Source organism: Vipera berus (assembly GCF_964194415.1).
Source record: "Vipera berus genome assembly, chromosome: Z".
Lineage (NCBI taxonomy): Eukaryota > Metazoa > Chordata > Lepidosauria > Squamata > Viperidae > Vipera > Vipera berus.
Window position 1 is genome coordinate 114,103,293 of NC_138205.1, and position 21,242 is coordinate 114,124,534.

Genomic DNA, 21,242 nt, shown 5'->3' on the forward strand with positions numbered 1-21,242 from the left:
CAGTACCATTTGCATTAGAATTATTGGCGTGCAGATGTTAGCATTGAAAAAGGGCACACAGTTTTCCAGTTAACCCATTTTCCTGTAGGAACAAAATATCCACTGGAGGTACACCAAAACACCAGTTATTAATCTACACGTTCAAAGTGTAGGAGTAAAAAGTATACAACAGTGTATACACATAATAATAAAAAAATAAAACACCCAGTTAGGACTTCAGTGTGTACTTACATCTGATTTCACTACCACGGGTTCATACAAGAATTCACTACAATATCAACCTTCAGTTAGATTTGCTAAATATGATTTAATCTCAAATAACCTATATATATATATACACACATATCTTGAAAAAATGCTGAAAATTCCAGCCCGTCACAGATATATCCTCCACTGGTGACAAGCACCAATTCAGTGTCTGAAGCAATATGTGGTTAAAAAAAAGCCAGCTAAAATCTGAGCAAGTCCAGTAATATCAATGGCAATGTAAAATAAAATTGGTGAAGTGAAGGATTTACACAGACCGCTGTTAGCACTTGTTTAATCTTTCAAATTAATACAGAACCCAATAAATGAATAACAGGAATTCTCTTGTACATTTAATTTGTGAGCATGTACTGCATTGACTCACTAAAAAAAAGCTCACAAAGATCTTCAAAGTCAGTTGATAAGAGTTTATTTTCTCCAAAATAAGTGGTAAGCCTAAGGTTACAGAATTTTTGACTTATGACCACAATTGGTACAGAACTTCTATCAGTAAACAATATGTCTAAGTGTGTTATTATGTGACCATGCCCAATTTTACAACTTTTTCCATAGCTGTTAAATGAATCAATAGTCAAGCAAATCCAACTTCCCCCACTGGCTTTGTTTTTTGGAGGGTTGCAAGTGGTCATGCGATCCTGGGACACTGCAACTGTCATAAATACATGCTGGTTTCCAAGTATCTAAATCACTATTATGTGACTGTGGAGACATTACAAAAGTCTTAAGTGCAAGGGCTGGTCATAAGTCACTTTTTCCAGCATGTTATAAATTTGAGTGATCATTAAATAATAGTTACAAGTTGAGGACAACCTGCCATTCTAGATAATCCTGACTGAAATTAGCTTCTTCCACAAAAGAAATCCAGTGTGTACATCTATATAAAATCTTCAGTTTAAGTGTCACTAGAATCATATAAACTTTGTAATATCCATAACATTTATTGTAAAAAAAATTCAAAGTTAATAGCTTCCAAAACCCAGCAAAAATAAATCACACTCTTCTCCCTCCCCAAAAAAGTGCAATATCATCACAAGTTGCTGCTTGGTCCACAAATATATAATATATATTGAGATGCTGTTTCTGTCAGAGCCACGTTTTTGTCTTTCAAAGGCCAATCTGGCTTAACAAATTCAACGTCCAAAGACTGAGTTCAATTCCAGTAGGATTAATTCTACAATCTGGTTTTGATACACTGTGTGAACTGCTATATTACCAGTCTCTTTCTCAGGTTTTAATAAAGTTGGGCCAAAGACTATGGCTATACTTTGATAGGTCATTCGATTCTTCTCTCCGTTTTCTACAATTCTGAGAAAGATAGAAAAATAATTATTCAAACCTGTTAACTTCATGTTATCATCAAACTAAATGTTCTGACATGTGCATGTGTACCTTCCTCAAGGCGTAATCCTGGATCTTAGTGCTACCTGAAAATGATTCCCATACTAACATTACCAGTCTATAGAGTTTTGTATAAGATGAATTCTAGATTCACAATTTCTCATTTTTGAGTAATCATGTGACATTTATCAAGATACTGTAGTTTGCTGATATTCTTTTCTTTTATAATGCTGGTTCTTTGCCGAAATTACATGTTTATACTCTACTGGGTTTTAAAAGCTATGTTTGCACCATTTTCTGAAAAAAATAGTTTGAGGGGCTTAGATGGTGCAAGATGTCTTCAAGAGGAAATTATAAACATTATGAAATTATACTTTTTCCACTTGTTTATGTAAATATAGATTAAGCTACATTTCTTTTCTATGCATTTACTTACTTCCTGAGGTGTCTGAACAGCACCTGCATCGTATCGTGATTTGGCTTTGGCAACTGTTTAATCAGCTCTTTTACAGCCTGAACACGTTGCCGAGGCTCTTGTTCTAGAGACAGAAGAGACAAATTCTATGTACAATGCAGCTTTTCATGGCTTAAGATACATTGGGAGGATATTAGCTAATAACTAGCACCATCTAGTGGCTAACATGAACATTGCTGACAATGTTGATCTATTGCAAGGATCTACACTACAGCATCTGGAAGGCTGATAAGATAAAACAAGCCATAATCTATTTTATTGGGTTAATATATGCAATACAGTAATATTGACATTAAGCTCCTTCTTCCATCTAGTGCAGATATGTCAAACTCGTGACGTCACGTGACATCACGCAACATATCAGAGCTTTCTCGCCACTGCTGGCAATGGGGTGGGCATGGCTTCCCGATGACGCATCTGGCCTGCGGGCCTGCAGTTTGACACCCCTGATCTAGTGAGTCTTTAGTTGTAATTCTATTTAACATAACTTTATCACAATATGCAGATGAAAGAAATTACAATTAATAATTGGCTTCCTACTGCAATGCAGTGAGGGCACTGTTGTGAATTGCTGTGAAACTTTTTCAGGATGAGCAGATTTTCAACGTAATACTTACTAATGGCATTGACAAAATCATTGAAATGGCTGTAAGTGAATAATGGTTCTGGCAATTCTCTAAAAAACATTTTCAAAGCCCCCGTAATGACATGGATATCTTCCCATTTGCTGTCATTCAAGTCCAGTTTTTCATCTGAAAGAAATAGATACATAGCCATTAGCTATGTCATAATAAACTTTTGGTGCTGTTGTTTATACACATACACATATTCAGATAAAAAGGCAATTTTAACAACTATCTCATCAAATCTAATTGCAAAAAAAATAGACCTCTATGTCATATTAAAAATGTGTTGAAACCTATTATGATAAGCAATTATAAAAGTGCTTAATTGCAAATAAATTTTATATATAAGAACTTACCATGATTAACTGCGAACCTTAGCTTCTGTATTACTGCAAGATTACCACTAACTCTGTACAATCCATCAATATCCAATCCTATAAAAAATATTTTTTGTTCAGCCAACATTCTTACAACCTACATTAAATCTTACATTATACATGCAATGAAAAGGGAAAGCAAAAAAATTTTAAAGTGAAAATTATAGGTAAAACAAGCAATTTAAGAAGTAGATTATTTCATTAGACTCTGTTCATATTTAGAGATTTAACAGAAACGTTTCACCAATTTAGGAACTATTCCCTTTGGGTCCACCTGGGAATGTGAATTTTGTGGAGCACACCTAGTAGAAAACTAGATTTCTCACTCCTTTCACTCCTGAGATCCTCTGCCAAAATCTGGAGAGAATACTGTTTCTACTTGGAATGTATCTCTCCTCAACCACACTATGCTGAAACTGGGAAAGTGGTCACATGTCTGTCACCCAACATGAGGACAGACGGGCAAATCAACATAATATTGTTTCTTCACTGGATTAGTCAAAGTTCCTTCTTCAATAGATTATCTTCAGCAGCATTTATCTCCAGTCAGAACTGGCAATATAGAAAGTGAGAAAGCACAATGAACATCAAATCCTAGAAAAATAATACTAAAACAAAGTATACTAAGTAACATAAAAAAAACAAGAATGAAATCTTTCACACTCCTCTTGGGAGTCAGAATTTACTTTGGACTACACTGTCAAATATTAAAACAAAAGAACAAAAGTGGTCTATTTCCCTTAGCATTGCACTTCATTTTTATCAAACCAAGGATCATTATCATTCATTATAGCGTGAAAACAATTCTACGCTGTTTTCAAACTTTCCCAAGCTTTTCTAGAAAACTGTTTTTCTAACTTTTTTTTACATAACTAGTTTTCAGCAATTAAAAGAAAACTTGGGGCTATTATTATATTTTCTTTTTTAAAAAAACTGCAATCCTATCTGTATCTTGGACATATTTCATTTGTGAATAGTAAGACTTTTTTTAACAACAATAATTTTTAATCCTAAAAACCAGTAAGTACTTTTTCCTACCATGTTCTTCCACATGTTCAATGCACAGCTTCACAAATTTTGGCACAGTGTTATTTTCTCTTTGACACAAACTGCTTAGATTGCAGCCAAATACCTGATCTGAAGAGCAGAAAAATAAAATTCATAGACGGATGAGATGAATGTCTTAAGACCTATACAGAATAAAAACTGATCTATGTAAGATCATGAACTTGGACATATAACATTTAACAGTATCTCAGTCTTAACATTGAATTATTTTAGATCCAATAAACTTTTATGAGTTGATTTTTTTTATCTCAAGGGGAGTCTAGGGGCTCAAGGCATGTATCAGATCTGGGGAGGAGGTCCTCTCTTTCTCAGAACAATGGCAGTGTTCTGGATTTGTGGGAGATTTTGACTGCTCTCCTGCCACAGACAGATCACTCACTGGTAAGACTCCCTCCCAGGAGACTAATGGACCAGATTGGGTTACAGAGGGAAACAGGAGTTTTCCCAGAAAGCCTGCTACTTGGTCCGATTTAAGCCTCAGTGACTGCATGGAATAACAAAGCAGCAGTGGCTTTAGATAAGATTGCCAGGAGCACTGGAAACCTCTTCATATCAGGGTTTCCGATGCTTCCCATGTTACAAGATGGAATTAAGGGGCAGTGGCATAGCGTGGGGGGTGCAGGGGGGGCCGGCCGCACCGGGCGCAACATCTGGGGGGGCGCGCTCGCACTCGCAGCTCTCTGCCCCTGCCTGGCTCACTCACTCTCTCTCACTGCAGTGCTGGCTGTGCGAATCCGATCCGAGCCGCCGGGTCGCCGCCCACTGTGGAGGGGGGGGGGTGCCAGGCGTGCGGTGCGGTGCAGAGAGAGAGCAAGGGACTATCTGGGGGAGGGACAGTGCAGACTCGAGTGCTAAAATCCACAGGTTAGGGGGCGCAAATTACTTGCCTTGCCCCGGGTGCTGACAACCCACGCTACGCCACTGTTAAGGGGAGTTAAACAGGCCCAGAGAGTCTTAAGAGTGTTGCTGGTGAAAGACAAGGAACGAAGATGATCAGATATGAGCTACAGCCACTATGAAGGCCTACCTCATGGCAATAAGGGTGGTGAAACAAAACTGTTTCTGCAGAGAAATAGTTATTGCATCTGCCGATAAGTCATCAAGTGGCCCTGTTCCGGAGACTCACTCACTCCTTGGAGAAAGCAAAGCCAAAATCTACCTAAAAGGTAGTTGCGAAGAATATGCTGCACAACTGGCAGATAAAAGTGGTCACATTTGCTCTACATTAGACTCCATACTTAGAGCAGAGTTGGAGATGGTGGGGGCTACATCTTGCAAGACGGCCTTGGAAGATTTTGAGCCCAATGAAACCCGAGGGAGTGGACAGGGCTCTCTCAGCTGCTAGGTTGGCCATGTGTGTTAGATCTGTTCCCCTCCTGGCTCATTAAGGTCTCACGGGAGAGAACACATAAGTGGATCTGAACAATAGTTAATTCCTTCTTGAGAAAGGGAATGGTCCTGCCAGTTCTTAAAGAGAAAGTAGTGCACTCCCTTCTCAAAGTACCCACTTAGCCTGGACAGTTTTTGTCTGGTCTTCAACCTTTCCTTTTTAGGGAAGGTGGTGGAAGGAGCGTTCACATGGCAGTTTCAGAGAACTCTGAATGAAACATATTATCTACACCCCTCTCAGTCTGGGTTCAGTTTTCAGACTGAGACATCAGTGATCATGATCACGGATGACCTCTGGCACAAGAATGATGGAAGCAGATGCATCCATCCTGGCTTTTCTTGACTCCTACAGCATTGAATTCCATCAATCATGGTATTCTTCTGGGCCAGCTCCAGGAACTGCATTACGATGCTTGTCCTCCTTTCTTCAGAGCTGGTTCTAATTGTTGATGGAGAGAGATCTAGCCTGCAGCCCCTACTTTGTTCAGTACCTTAGGGCAGGGGTCCCCAACTTGTGGGCCATAGCCTACCACCAGTCTGTGGCCTATTTGCAACCAGGCCGAGTGAGTGGCTGGCTTGTGTGCGTGCCCCACTCACATGAGCGTTGCAGGAGCTCAGGGCCCCACTCGCATGAGCATCGTGGGTGTTCGCAGCCCAACTCGCACAAGTGTCGCAGGGGTTATGGCCCCACTTGCACGAGTGTCATAGAGGTTATGTCCCCACTTGTGCGTCACAGGCGCTTGTGACCCTACTCGCATGAGTGTCGCAGGGTCTCATGGTCCCCCCTGGTGCAAGTGTCATAGCCAGTCATGAGCCCACTCACACGAGCGTCACAGACACTCATGGTCTCACTTGCACGAGCACTCTCGGCCTCACTTGCGGGCGAAATGGGTGCTCGTGTGAGCATCTGCCCCTCCAACAAAACTATCTCCTCTTCCCCCCCTCCAGGCCGGCAACCTGGAAAGATTGGGGAACTCTGCCTTAGGGCTCTATTATCTGTTGCCTCCTATTTAACATTTACATAAGGCCACAGCATGAGGTGATACATTAGTTTGGAGTGAGATATCATTAGTATGCAGATGACACCCAGTTTCTTATCTTTACCCCAGGCTCCTTGAGTAATGCCGTGGATGTCATATCCCAATGTTTGGAGGCTCTTGGGCACTGAATGGGGCAAAATGGGCTCCAACACAACTTTAGCAAGATGGAGTGGCTGTGGATAATTGGACCCTTGGTTCTGGATGGGGTTGCACTGCCCCAAACAGACCCAATGCATAATCCTCCTGGACCTGCCGGCTCCTGCTGAAAGAGCTGGTGGCAACCATGGCTAGGAGGCCCTTTGTATACCTTCAAGTGGTGCAGCAGTTGCGCCTGTACCTGGTTCAAGAGGCCCTGCTCACATTAATTCACACCCTTATAATTTCCAAGTTAAGACTACTGTAACATGCTCTATTGTAACACTGCCCTTGAAGACCATTCAGAACCTCAACCGATGAAGAATGCAGCCACACAGGTAGTAAATGGTGCCAGATATATGGCACACATAACACCACTCCTGCATGAACTGCACTGATTACCAGTATGTTTCCGAGTGCCATTCAAGGTGCTGGGGGGGGGGGTGTACCTATAAAGCCCTACTTGGCTGGAGACTGGGATACCTGAAGAATCGCCTTTTTCAAAAATCTCTACCCATCCAACTACGTCAAGCAGAATAGGCGGGCTGCAGATCTCGTCAGCCAAAGAATGTCACCTGGCAGAGACCAGAAAATGAGGGTGCTATATGGAACACCCTCACTTTGGGGTTCAAAATGGCCCCAACCCTGTTAGCCTTTCATAAGGCCCTAAAAACCTGACTACATTCCTGAGCCTGGAGCACTGAATGCACCAAGGGCCCCATTTTCTGACTATATTGCTAACTGGTTAAATAATTTGCTCTTATATATGTTTATTTATTAAATTCGTTGGCCACCTATCTCACTATAAGGCGAATTAGATGTTTTAAATGCTTTTATTGTTTTAAAATTGTTTTTCAAATTTTTAATTGCGATATATTTTTTGGATTGTAAGTTGCCCAGAGTCGCTGACTGAGATGGGCAGCCATAGGAATTGTACAAATAAATAAATAAATATGTGCTGAGGGGCTAACTTTCAGAGGGCACATCTGCCCAATACCCATACCCTCATACATACATACATACCCAGAAAACACTTCTCTGTACAATTTGTACGTGGAAAAGCTGTAATAGATATTGTAAAATTAATGCTGTACTCTACGCTTGCTAGCTTATTTATTTGTTTAATTATGGATCATTCTCCTCAATCCCATTTTGAGAGACAGACAATCCATTCTGGCTCTTTAGTTCACTTTGTTTCATCAGATAGAAACATCTGAACTTAAAGATGCCAATGGAACAGTATAGATTTCTTTTTACTGTATTTTTAAAAGAATTAATTTTATAACAGTTTTATGTTCTAAATAGATCTTAATGATCTACTCTTTTTCAAACAGGCCCTTCTATTTTTCTGATGGAAACTAGAAACTAGATGCTTCAAAAATATTGTTTCCAAAAGGCAACCAGGCTTTCTTTCTTGGTGTTTTCTTTGAAAATGTTTCGCTTCTCGTTCAAGAAGCTTCTTGGATGAGAAGCAAAACATTTTTAAAAAACCACCAAGAAATTCTGGTTGCCTTTGGAATAAAATACCTTTGGGACAACTGTGACATGGTTAATGAGAATCTCTATAGACATTTAGAAAGTAGATGGATGATCTACGAAACGCCTGAATTTTTACCAAGTTTGATACTTGCAATGAAAAGCTTCCAAAGTGATAGTTAAGGAAATAACTGACTTAACAAAACTAATTTTGTAGTGTTGTTTTACCCAGATCCTAAAATTCAACATTCTTAACTTTCCCCATACCTCAAAAATTTAAAGGATTGAATTTTTTTTTACAAGAAACAGATTACCATAATTTCCAATGGCAGATCTAGTTTAATGTTGCATACTGGTAATATTCTTGATAGTGAGGTCTATTATTTTTTTAATGTCTCTTTGACAAAGGTAATTCTTAGATAGGAGAGATTATTTTAAGTTTAATAGAAGCCTCTTGTTTGTTCTTTTATGTAATATAATATATATAAAATCAGCTAACAGATATACTAAAATTGTGACTGTTTCCTGCTACTTATAGTAGCAGAAGCCTTCAATATGTGCAGCTTTGAAGGCACAATGTCTTTGCCATTTCCTAAGGAAATGACTATTTCCTCATTCCCAAGGAATCAGCATGAATGATGATTTTTGAATTTTCTTGATTAACAAATTAAAAAGCCTTACCCTTAATGTAACCCTTTTCACGGACTGCTTGTAAAGTAGGTCTGCGGATCAAAAACTTCTTCAATTTCGTTTTAGTCTTCTTTTGTTCTGAAGAATCAATACTGCTAGATATTTTTAGTGCTGAAAGACAAAAATATTTTGAATAACATTCGACAATCATCAAGCTAAATATTTTTTTATTTATAAAATAAGTTAATAATGAATTCCTCAGTGGACAAAATAGAATAATCACTTGGAAGATGTTTATGGGAAAATATTGAAATGCAACATAATGATTAACAGAAGTACAATACATGCTTGACTTTTATATAACCTTTTTAAAATTTCTATTTATATTAACAATTATTTTCTTTGCATAACAATTCAACCCCCATGTGGCTCTCTCCCTAAGACGTGTTGTTTATAGAAACATAAAAAAGCAAGTATTTTAAAAGATATGTTTACATTCTGTCAGGACGACTTATGATCAACCTCTATTCAACACACATAACACCACTGGGACAGGCCTCCCATTGGCATATGGTGAGGACGGAAGTGGAATGATCCTGTTATGAACTGCCATGTGACCAATCAGGTGATGAAGAGAAAGTTCTATCCTGATATCCAGAGACTGTTAGGATCTAAGAAGAAACAGACTGAGGCTGAACCCAACAAGATGGAGTGGCTAGCTTTTAAAAGCTGATTGATGTTGAAGTCTGCCTCTTTCTCTGGATGGGCCACAGCTTCTGCAGACAGAGCTGGTTCACTCGTGTGAGCCTCTGCACAACTACATATTCTGTGTCAATTTCACTGTTCCTGGAATGAGGAACTTTGCTGGTTATCATTCATACCCTTGACATGTGACTGAGCCTACATGAGGCTGCCCCAAAGGACCAACTGGAAGTGGTAGCTGATTCAAATGCATTATGGAAAGGATTTGTGGCATTGTGACCTGCCTAGATTTAATTATGTGACATATCTACAATGGAAACTGCACTGATTGTTGTTAGCTTCCAGTTTCAACCGAAGATGTTATTTTTCAAGCCCTATATGGCTTAGAGACTAGGTTGCTCCAAGATGATCTTATCCCAGTGGAATATACCAATCCACTATGACTAGAAAAAGAAACAAATGAATATTTTCACTTTTGAAAGTGTGTGGTCAATCAGAGACTCCATACGTGAATCTTCTGAACGATGGCCACTCCATTTTGAAAAACGTTTTCTCATAAGATGAGAGCTTTTAGTAATCAGACAGAAAAATGATTCTGTCTCCAAGGATGATTGGCACTATTAATAATTGACTTTATAATTTATTTTATTACTTTAGGTTTTTAACTGTTTTAATGTTTTTTTGGGAAGAGGAATGTAATTAGACAATCCAGAATAGAAAGGCATAGAATCCTGAATGCAAGAATGAGTAAGTAAATAAGAGGACTAATTTTTCTACTTCCCTCTATATTTAATTGTAAGCTATACTGTCACTATTCCAACCTAATGTTCTCTAGTCATATCCATAAACTTATTTTACAAGAATGGAATTCAAGACCACCCAGGCATAAAAAGCTGAGCTTCCCCAGATATAATTCCTTTGGAATTCCAGTATCGTATCTTTTTTTTTTTGCTATACTTTTCTCAATTATATATTAATCTTTGGCTATGCGGGAACATACACAAAAGTAATTCAGGCTCTTTGCCTCTAGAGGATGCACTATTGCCAGTAAAAACTGACTTTATACTTGTGTGAAAAAGGCCTATTTCTAAATATAACAATGATTAACTACTACATATTGCCCGCTCTGGATAAAAGAGAAGTTTTGGTATTTGGTCTCTACAGTTTCAGTTTTTCAAAGAAAATATTTATTAAGGGGGAAAAATCCCTCATTACATTCATTTCAAACCTTATAGTATATGATGATAATAATACTTCTTGAACTTCTAATTAGTTGAAACAAGCACAGAGTGATTAGACAAGCTGCAATATTATATCAAGTGTTAATAACTGAAATTTATCGTATAAAATCTGACCAAAAGGAGACTTGGATATTTCCTTGCTGCAATAATTTTAAAAAATTGTCTAAATGTTTATGTGTTCAAGACAGAAAGTATTTTGCATGTGCATTTAACAATGGAATTGAAACTTACAGCGAAGTTTTTTAGAATCTTTATGGTCCTTTTCTTTGTCTTGTTTTTCCATTCCAGGCGAATCTGGCATTTCATCATCCAGTGCTTCTTCAGACTCTACTGTCTAGTGTAATTCCACAACAACAATTAATAAGTTTTCTTCCTACAGAATTATTTTACAAAATATGTTTTATAAAGTGTATTTCTTCAAACATGATTTCAAAGTAGTACATCACTTTAGGAAATTGAGTGTACTGGTGTTGAAATTGATAACAACAGTTTATATAATGCAAAAGTCACCAATTTGAGAACAGAGATCTGAGAAAGATTATCAGTTTGGTTGTCAAGAGTCAACACTGAATTAATGAGAATTTAAGATTTCTTTCAGATCTTTTTAAAGTGCAAACCTTTATTTTCCTTGATTTCATAGGCAAAAATAAAATAAAATTATAGAATAATAAAAGGCTAATAAATAAGCTACATAAAATAAATCCTTCCAAATTTAAAAAACTCATGTGACCATGAATGACTTCATTATTAAAGGAGCTTGCCCAACACCTTACGTCTTACAATATCACATACAATATAACAACAGAAGCAAAAATACAACTTTGAGTGCTTTCTTAGTATAAGCAGAAGTCTGTCCATTTCTTCTAGTGAACGCGTTATTACAACCATTTGCATATAATGAGTACTCTGGCCCTAATTCTCATCTATCAAAAAGTTTACATCTGCACAGGTCTTCAATCCTTTTCAAAGAACTAGAAACTCTCTGCTCCTAATTCTTCCCCTATCATTCAATTAATATAGCAAAAAGCATTCCAAATAAAGCCAATGCAATGTAAATACAGCTGCCCCATAGGATTTATTTGGATCTTAAATTGAGATTTTCTAAATATATATTGCACTTTGGTTTTTGCTAAATCTTCACTGGATACCCCTGACCTATATATAATGTATGTATTTATTCAAAATGGGTGTAATCTTCATTTACCTTGCATAAAAAATTCACATTTTTCCTATTTGAATGTTCAAGAGCAGAGAGTGATTCAGTTCTATATTCTGGTTCAAAGTAATGCTTTACATTGATTCAAATATTAGGCTATAATTCTGGATGAAAGAATGTTTACATTTAAGAATTTACCTGATTACTGATAGCATATTCAAGAACTCTAAACCATTCCATAATGGATATGTCATTGTCTGACTGAATTAATAGTTCAGTTCCCTGCCGTGTTTTCATCTTTAAAATAAAAGAAATCATGACATTAGAATCAGGATTCATATTTTATGTGTTCCCAAAAATATCCTGTTACCACAAAAACAACTTATTTAATACATTCTGAAATAATCTCAACTTGCTTTTTGCTTCTATACATTCTTGTATAATTTACAACAATAATGGCTGGCTCAGGATCTCTCTTTCCTACAAAGTTTACCTCGATCACATTTTTCTTGCTCGACTTCTCCTTTAAAGCCCAGTCAATAGATGCACCTTTGAGATCCACTGTGAACTCTGGTTTAGACTGATTGACCCCAAACTTCTGAAATATTATCAAAAATGCATTAAGGACATAGATATAAGTGCTATTAGAAAAGAGTCTTGTGCAATATATTTAAAAGACTGTTTTATGATCATAAAATAAATAGGATGTCGCCATTACATGTAGTCTTTGACTTATAACTGTGATTAAGCCTAGAATTACGGCCATAAGTCATGCTGGTTATTAAGCAGATCACCATGTGACCGTGACTGATTTTACCACATTTTTGCAGTGTTTGTTGAACAAATATTGCTGTTATTAAACTAGTACCAGCAAATACAGTGATCATTAAGCAAATACATTGTACCTAAGTTGTTCTGAGAAGATCCTTTGTAATTTTAAACAGTCATAAGTCAAGGACTTGTACTTAAAATAACTTGTTTGTTAAGTTTCCAATTTTAATCTGAGTGGACTGTTCTCCTCTTCCTCTTCCCAGTTCCGCCTTTTCTTTATCTTAAAACCTATAATATGGTTGTATTGGCTAGGATAATTTTTTTTCTAGTTTCACAAAAATCAGTAATCTTATTGCCACTGAAACATATCAAATGCAGGAATTAAGATTTCTGGAAAGGATATCAGTAGTTAGATAGATTACTGGAGATATGATTACTAGGGGAAAACGGCCCGCCTTAAAACAAAACATTTTGAAATATACAAAATTGTCCAATGACACATAAAAGGAAAATTAGTTTATCTATACTAAGACTTATTAAATATACTGGAAGTGTCAGTGATACTATAATCAAAGACTGTACTGACATTTTAAATTAAATTATATTTATTGGATATATAACTGAAAATGGGCAAGGAAGCTGGCTGAGAAACAGGTTAAGAGGACAACTCTTTCACACATATTTTCAAAAGAAGCTTGCATGATGCTTTCAAAAGGAAATCTTTACTACCAACATTACATCAGAACATACAGGAAGCATCAGCTTAGAACATTATCTTGTTAAAATTCTTGTATCAGCTAGAAAATCTCTGTAACGCTGTCAATTATTCAGTTCAAAATATGAGACAAAATGCCAGACAAGGAACTTTTTTATTCTGCCTTAGTCAAAATTGGAAGTTGGATAGTAAACATAGTTTAAGACAATCATTAGGTCACCCTTGAGTTCCACTGATTTAAATGCCTTGGTAATTTGAACTGAAAAAATGGCTTCTCCTTTAATGAGATAATTTACATACCATTAGCTTCTAAACTGATAAAGGAACAGCTATTTCCATGACTGCAAACATTTTTTAACCCATGAGTGTCACTTAGGCATTAATGCAGTTTTCCCAACTCATGTGAGTCATATAATGTAGCTATATATAATTGCACTAACAGCCTGAAGGAGAAAAAGTTATTTGCAAAATACATTTTTAGAAAACCTGGCAATCTTTTAGTACTTACCCAACCAGTTCCACTTCCTTGGGTCTTGGTAAACAGCAATGAGGAACCTTGTAATACTGCCCAGGATGACATCCAATTCTTTCTGTAAAGGAGGTAAATATTTGTACAGTCAAGAATATGCCAAAATTAGCCAATGATAACTCAGCAAATAGTATTAGTCAGCACACATCTTATTAAGCAGACACTTGTACAAATCATAAAAATATGAAGGTTACAGAAAAATATTTAGACATTATTAGACAAACTCATCACGAGCTCTTACAGAATACATTGAGCAAATTTATAGTATTACTTTCACATATATAACTATAGTCCAAACAGATGTAAACAAAATGGTTTAGTATCTATGAATTTCATAATGAAAAAAAAATGTGATGAGATGGTATGAAAGCCTTGGTGGAGCAGTGGGCTAATGCCTGCTTAAGTAACACCAGCTGCCTGCAATTAGTGCAGGTTCGCATCCCACCAGGCTCAAGGTTGAGTCAGCCTTCCATCCTTCCGAGGTAGGTAAAATGAGGACCCAGATTGTTGGGGGCAATTAAGCTGACTTTGTAATAATGCCGCTTGGGGTGTGTGTGAAAGCCCTAATAAGCAGGCATATACATGGAATGAAGGCTACTGCTAAGCTTGTAAGCCACCCTGAGTCTTCGGAGAAGGGCGGGATATAAATGGAATTTTTTTAAAAAATGGAATCTAATGAAAATTAATCTAATATTACATTTAAGGCTTCAGACTTAGATTTAAAGTCTTCTGTTCATCATGCTTCTTAGAATGATTTAGATTGTAAAATTTTAATTAACTACTTAATTTCCACTGGAATCAATGGGAATTGCTTTGATAAAGATGTGCTAATAATATTCTGTCACAGTAACTATTTCATACATTAGTGTGACACATGAAAAAATCAAAACTACCGCTTGAAAGGCCTTGAATTCCTATAAAGTATTTAATATGTATCCTGAAGTAGATTAGTAAATTTTTATTAATACTCAATACTCAATAATTTTTGATAAAAAAGAAGACTTCAAAACTTATAAACGCTACAGTAATACTTGCCGGACTTTTTTTCCATTTTCTGTAATTTTAGTTACATTTAATAATCCATACTTCTCTTGGTCCTAGGGAAGAGAAGAAAAAGAAATTTAATAAAGATTTCTGTTTCATTAAAGAGGAAATGAGTTATTTCATTTTATATGTACTCTCCAGAAGGGAAAAACAAATGAGATTTGAGTTGCAAATACAACTCCCTGAAGTTTATCTAACTTTACAATCTCAACAGACACCTATTTAAAAGCACATTCCATAATGTTCCGTGGGGATTACCCATAGTAAAATCTGAGCAGAGTAATCCCACTTTATGTCTAGTGGTATAATCTAAAAAAATATTGCCAGAGGGAAAGCCCTACCCCCCTTCAGAATTCTATGATTACTGCTAGCCACAGGCTCTCTCAAGTATGCCATCTTTAAACTACATAATAAGGGTTTGTTTCCTCCATTAATTTCAAGGGGTGGTCAAGTTGTGTTTTCTATGTTCCAACTGAAAATAACTCAGTGTCCACCAGATGTGCCAGATTATATATATTAAAAGATGCTATGAATCTACATGATCCCCAGTTTGCTAACCCCTAGTTGTGCATTGGCTAATCTGGGTTGGCATATAGTTGGCACAGATTGATTTCCAACTACTGACTTAGTAAGCAGGCACAGATTTGAATGTCTCAAACTCTTAACATGAATTAGGAGGCATATTCTGTTAAAATCCTGAGAAATTAATAATTTATAACATACATTAACAAATGTATCCCAATATGCATACATTTGTAAAATTAAAGAGAGAGAGAGAGAGGTTAACAGTCTCAAACATTTGTATTTGTACTGACTGTGGTTTGATGCCTTGGTGAAGAAGGAGAGGATCCATTCTCAGGAAAAACAATCTTTCCAGGAAAAGGAAAATCCTAAAAAAAGAAAAATTAATTTAATTGTTTATATAAGGGAAATTAAAGAAGCTCAAAGCTTATGCACTTTTAAATGGATGGAAAAGATAGGAATACTAAAACAGTGGGATATGAATTTAAAAATTTTATTCTACCGATTAGCTTATTTCTATAATTTATTTTTGGAAGAGCTCAGGTTTAGTTATCTACTAAAATGATTCATAAATTCCTCTCGGGGTTGGTGGTTGAGTTTCCCAAACTTACTGTTTTGGGAGACTTCAATCTACCATCCCTGGGAGGTTCATCTGAGCTAGCTCGGGAGTTCATGGCTTCCATGACTGCCATGGACCTGACGCAAGTAATTTCTGAACCTACTCACGAGGGAGGCCACACCCTTGACCTGATTTTTTTATCTGGACGGTGGTTGGATGATCTTGGTGGGGGCTCTCCATTTATTACGCCCCTGTCATGGACTGATCATCACCTCCTGCGGCTGGTCTTCCGTTTTGCCACCCCCCGCCGTGGGGGTATGGAGCCAATTAGATGGTACCGCCCCAGACGCTTAATGAATCCTGATAGATTCCAAGCGGCGCTGGGGTCCCCACCTGCCTCCACTGCTCACAACTCGGCGGATGCCTTAGTGGAAGCCTGGGAAAGGGCAGCCACTGAGGCACTTGACCGGGTTGTACCCTTGCGGCCCCTGACCCGGTGCAGATCCCAGCGAGCTCCATGGTTCTCCGCGGAGCTCCGGGAGATGAAGCGTCGGAAACGGGGCCTAGAGAGCTGTTGGAGGTCTAGCCGATCCGAACCCGACCGGTTGCGGTTAAGAACCCATATTAGGTCTTATCTCGCAGCGATGAGGGTGGCGAGGTGTAATTACTTCTCCACCCTCATCGCGTCCGCAGATAATCGCCCGGCCGCCCTGTTTAGGGTGACTCGCTCGCTTCTTAATCAGGAGGTGAGGGAGGATCCCTTGCAGGGTCGTGCCGAGGAATTTAGTCAACATCTGTCGGATAAAATCGCTCGGATTCGGACCGGTTTGGACTCCAGCTGGGCAGAGTCTGGCGATCAGGACACGGGCGGTCTTGTCAATGTTATCTGGGAAGAGTTTGATTCTGTGACCCCTGATGAAGTGGACAGGATTATGGGGAGGCTGAGCTCCACCACATGTTTATTGGACCCGTGCCCTTCCTGGCTGGTTTATGCAGCTAGGGAGAGGACACGAGGCTGGCTCCAGGCGGTTATATCTGCTTCTCTGAGTGAGGGTTATTTCCCCACCGTCTTGAAGGAGGCGGTGGTGAGACCTCTCCTCAAGAAGCCTGCCTTGGACCCAGCTGTATTGAACAACTTTCGTCCAGTCTCCAACCTTCGCTTTCTTGCGAAGGTTGTTGAGAGTGTGGTGGCGCATCAGCTCCCTCTGGTCCTGGATGAAGCGGATTATTTGGACCCTTACCAATCGGGTTTCAGGCCCGGGTACAGCACGGAGACGGCATTGGTCGCTCTGGTGAATGATCTCTGGAGGGCTCGGGATAGGGGATATTCCTCTGTCCTAGTCCTATTAGACCTCTCGGCGGCTTTCGATACCATCGACCATGGTATCTTGCTGCGGCGTCTCAGGGGATTGGGAGTGGGAGGCACAGTTCTTCAGTGGTTCTCCTCCTATCTCCTGGGACGCTCGCAGTCGGTGTTGGCAGGGGGGCAGAGATCGGCCCCTAGGTCTCTCGTTTGTGGAGTTCCTCAGGGGTCGGTTCTCTCGCCTCTCCTGTTCAACATCTACATGAAACCGCTGGGTGAGATCATTCGTGGTTTTGGAGTTGGGTATCATCAATATGTCGATGATACCCAACTTTTCCTTTCGACCCCAAACCACCCCAGTGATGCCCTCGCTGTGATGTCCCGTTGCCTGGAGGCGGTTCGGGTCTGGATGGGGAGGAACAGACTTCAACTCAACCCTGACAAGACTGAGTGGCTGTACATTCCGGCATCCCGGGACATTCAAAATGTTCCATCTCTTTCTATGGGGGGTGAGCTTTTACCCCCCGTGGATAGGGCTCGCAACTTGGGAGTCCTCCTAGATTCACGGCTTACTCTGGAAGATCATATAGTGGCCGTGACTAGGGGGGCTTTCGTCCAGGTTCGCCTGGTGCGCCAGTTGCGGCCCTATCTGGACCGGGATGCTCTGTGTACGGTCACTCATGCACTCGTGACCTCTCGCCTTGACTACGGTAATGCTCTCTACATGGGGCTTCCCTTGAAGACCACTCGGAGGCTCCAACTGGTACAGAATGCGGCCGCGAGAGTTGTCTTGGGAGTTTCCCGGTACTCCCATGTTACACCTTTGCTCCGCGAGCTGCATTGGTTACCAGTTGTCTTCCGGGTGAGGTTCAAGGTCCTGGTTATGATCTTTAAGTCCTTACATGGCATGGGTCCGGGTTACCTCGGGGACCACCTGCTGCCGGCGTCAACTTCCCTCCGCCCAGTGCGTGCCCACAGAGAGGGCCTCCTCAGGGTGCCTCCGGTCAGGGAATGTCGACTGGCGGCCCCCAGGGGGAGGGCCTTCTCTGTGGGCGCTCCGGCATTATGGAACCAGCTGCCGGTTGAGCTCCGGATGGCATCAGACCTCCGATCCTTCCGCCGCGGGCTGAAGACCCATTTATTTGAATTAGCTGGTCTGGCCTGATGGGGGAATATGGGTTTTTTAAATTGATTTTTTAGTATTTTATTATTGTTGTTTTTAACTGGGCACTAGTTTAATTTCTTTTTAACTTTTGTATCGTTGTTTATATATGCCCTGTGAACCGCCCTGAGTCCCTAGGGAGAAGGGCGGTATAGAAATCAAATAAAACTAAACTAAACTAAACTAAATAAATAATATTTCAAACATTAATGTGCTCCTAATGTTTTGGGAACGAACAATTCAGAAGTATTAATTGAGAAATATAAAATACAAGAACTAGTTTTAGAAGCTACATTACTATAATTTATGTCTAAATGACTTGCACCCTTTACAGAATAGAGTTGAATTTTTAAAATTAAATATGACTTACATGTTCTAGGGCTGTGCAATGCTTCAGATACAATCTCAAAGAGGTGCTTCAAAGCACAAAGAGCATTTGTATGCAACACCTTTAGTCGGCCATCCCCTTTCATGGGGTGGGACTGCGGTCCTGGGAAAAGGACAGCTGCTGAATGGGGTTGCAGGTAGATACTATAACATGCTTGCATGCCAAAGCACCTTTTTAAGATTGCAACCACTTTTACATATTGGAACTCAGATGCTGCACAGCCCTTGCATTCCAATCATCATATGTTATTAATGATCAATAAAAACCTGAACATAATTATTTACAAATAAAAACTATACTGTTGCATGTATACATTTGCAACTTATCTTTCATCTAAGACACTTAGAAAGATGTACATAAAACTCCTTAATTTTCATCTTTACAACTACTCTATGAAGTAGGTTGGATTGGACAACAGTAATAAATCTGAAGTCACCCAGTGAATTTCATAGTTCATTAATGGCCTGAACCTAGTTCACATTTAAAACTAGCAACAACCATTATGATGTTCTGGTTATGTTCTTCTTCCTTTGATACAGTTTGCTATTGTTTAACTCTTGGTATTCTTTAATTAAGGGACGCGGTGGCTCAGTGGGTTAGGACGCTGAGCTTGTCGATCAGAAGATCGGCAGTTTTGCGGGTCGAATCCAGAGTGCCGCGTAGCAGAGTGAGCGCATGTTACTCGTCCCAACTTCTGCCAACCTAGCAGTTCGAAAGCATGTAAAAATGCAAGTAGAAAAATAGGGACCACTACGGTGGGAAGGTAACAGCGTTCTGTGCACCTTTGGCATCTAGTTATACCGGCCACATGACCACAGAGATGTCCTTGGACAAGCGCTGGCTCTTCAGCTTTGAAACGGAGATAAGCACCGGCCCCTAGAGTTGGAAACGACTAGCACGCATGTGCGGGGGAACCTTTACCTTTTATTCTTTAATTGCTTGGTATTGTGTATTTTTTATCTTGTCTACTGTACTCTGATACCTTTTGCTGGTTAGGATATATTTTAACAATGGAAATATGATTCCTCAAATACGTACTGATTTCAGAGAGATAAAAGCCAAAAAACTAACCATTAGGGATCCATTTGAAATAATACCATAATTCTAAACTCTGAAAACTAAGGCTTTAATTCACATAGATTCTCAACAACAACCTTTTAAAAATTATTTCGAGAAAGCAAATACAGCTTTTCATATATTTTAGTAGGTTCTATATCTCAATTTTATGCAAGTTATTTCCCAAAAGTAGAAAAATATTTGAAATAAAGAGATTGTATTGCATGCAGGTATTAAGCATATGGTATTAGTCTTTATGGAAATCAGTGTGATTATGTAGTAAGTAGAAGGCTAATGGTTATTTAAAATGCACCTACCTTGTCATTTGTGTCCAGCACAACACAGCTATGTCTCCATTTTGTTAAAACTACTGGTTCCTGAAGTCTCCTCTCCAAACTTCTGCTTTTAACTATTTCTTTTTGCTGTTGTAATGAAGCATTATACTAATGAAAATAAAATACACATGTAAATGTAATTAAACTTGGGCTGATAACAAAATTTATGTACAATCCACTAGGAAGAATTTTAAGTAGCATTTTCACTAATTTCAAGCCCAATATGTATATACCTGTCTTCTGAAGAACTGAGGGGGGGGAAATCTAGCATGTATTTTGTTTTAATCTTTTAAAAGCCCTTTAAATTAATCCAACAATCCTGTGGGACACTAAAATTAATATTTTTGTCACTCATCCTACATATCAGGCCTTTGGCATATATATCTCATTATATAAGAATAACATTTACAATTGCATCCAGCCAGAAAGAATCTATATTAATTCAACCTATACAATATCTTACTTGTTTTGTTATTCATATCCCAAGAGGGAAACAAAAGGCCAATTAAATAAAGACATCTATGGACACTGAATGGCTAGTTCCGGAAGGCTATTTTCAATTAAAATGAAGAATTGCCATTTCCTTTTCAAAACTTATGTTGTTTTGCATCAGTGGTTTTATAATCTGCATGCTCTCCTTACATTCACAATAACAGAAAAACATGGAATCAGCAGCAAAAACTGTAATTGGGATTGGCAACTCTGTCATTAAACAATGGTGACAAAGTAATGTGTCACATGATCGCACTAACTTACAATGTCAGTTCTGGCTGTGGTTGTTAAAGTAATTGTTGTTGTTAGCTGCGAAGTCGTGTCCGACCCATCGCGACCCTATGGACAACATTCCTCCAGGCCTTCCTGTCCTCTACCATCTTCTGGAGTCCATTTAAGCTCACGCCTACTGCTTCAGTGACTCCATCCAGCCACCTCATTCTCTG

General features: G+C 38.8%; 1 protein-coding gene across 9 annotated transcripts in view; it reads right to left on the reverse strand.

The window, feature by feature from the left end:
• Nucleotides 1-287: 287 nt before the first annotated feature.
• The window catches only part of ARHGAP12 (Rho GTPase activating protein 12), a 50,003-nt gene continuing 29,048 nt past the window's right edge, over nt 288-21,242 (reverse strand). For 3 of the 9 annotated variants that reach the window (XM_081343891.1, XM_081343890.1, XM_081343885.1), the window contains 13 exons: nt 20,287-20,412; nt 15,795-15,869; nt 14,967-15,032; nt 13,915-13,992; nt 12,414-12,518; nt 12,119-12,217; nt 10,996-11,098; nt 8,873-8,992; nt 4,122-4,220; nt 3,063-3,140; nt 2,698-2,832; nt 2,042-2,144; nt 288-1,572 (listed from right to left, as the gene is read on the reverse strand). In XM_081343891.1, the coding sequence (XP_081200017.1) occupies nt 1,398-1,572; nt 2,042-2,144; nt 2,698-2,832; nt 3,063-3,140; nt 4,122-4,220; nt 8,873-8,992; nt 10,996-11,098; nt 12,119-12,217; nt 12,414-12,518; nt 13,915-13,992; nt 14,967-15,032; nt 15,795-15,869; nt 20,287-20,412 (1,362 nt within the window). In that variant the 3' untranslated portion in view covers nt 288-1,397. Of the gene's footprint in view, nt 1,573-2,041; nt 2,145-2,697; nt 2,833-3,062; nt 3,141-3,167; nt 3,636-4,121; nt 4,221-8,872; nt 8,993-10,995; nt 11,099-12,118; nt 12,218-12,413; nt 12,519-13,914; nt 13,997-14,966; nt 15,033-15,794; nt 15,870-20,286; nt 20,413-21,242 lie in introns of those variants that run through there. The other 6 variants (XM_081343887.1, XM_081343886.1, XM_081343892.1 and 3 more) reach the window with 6 other exon arrangements.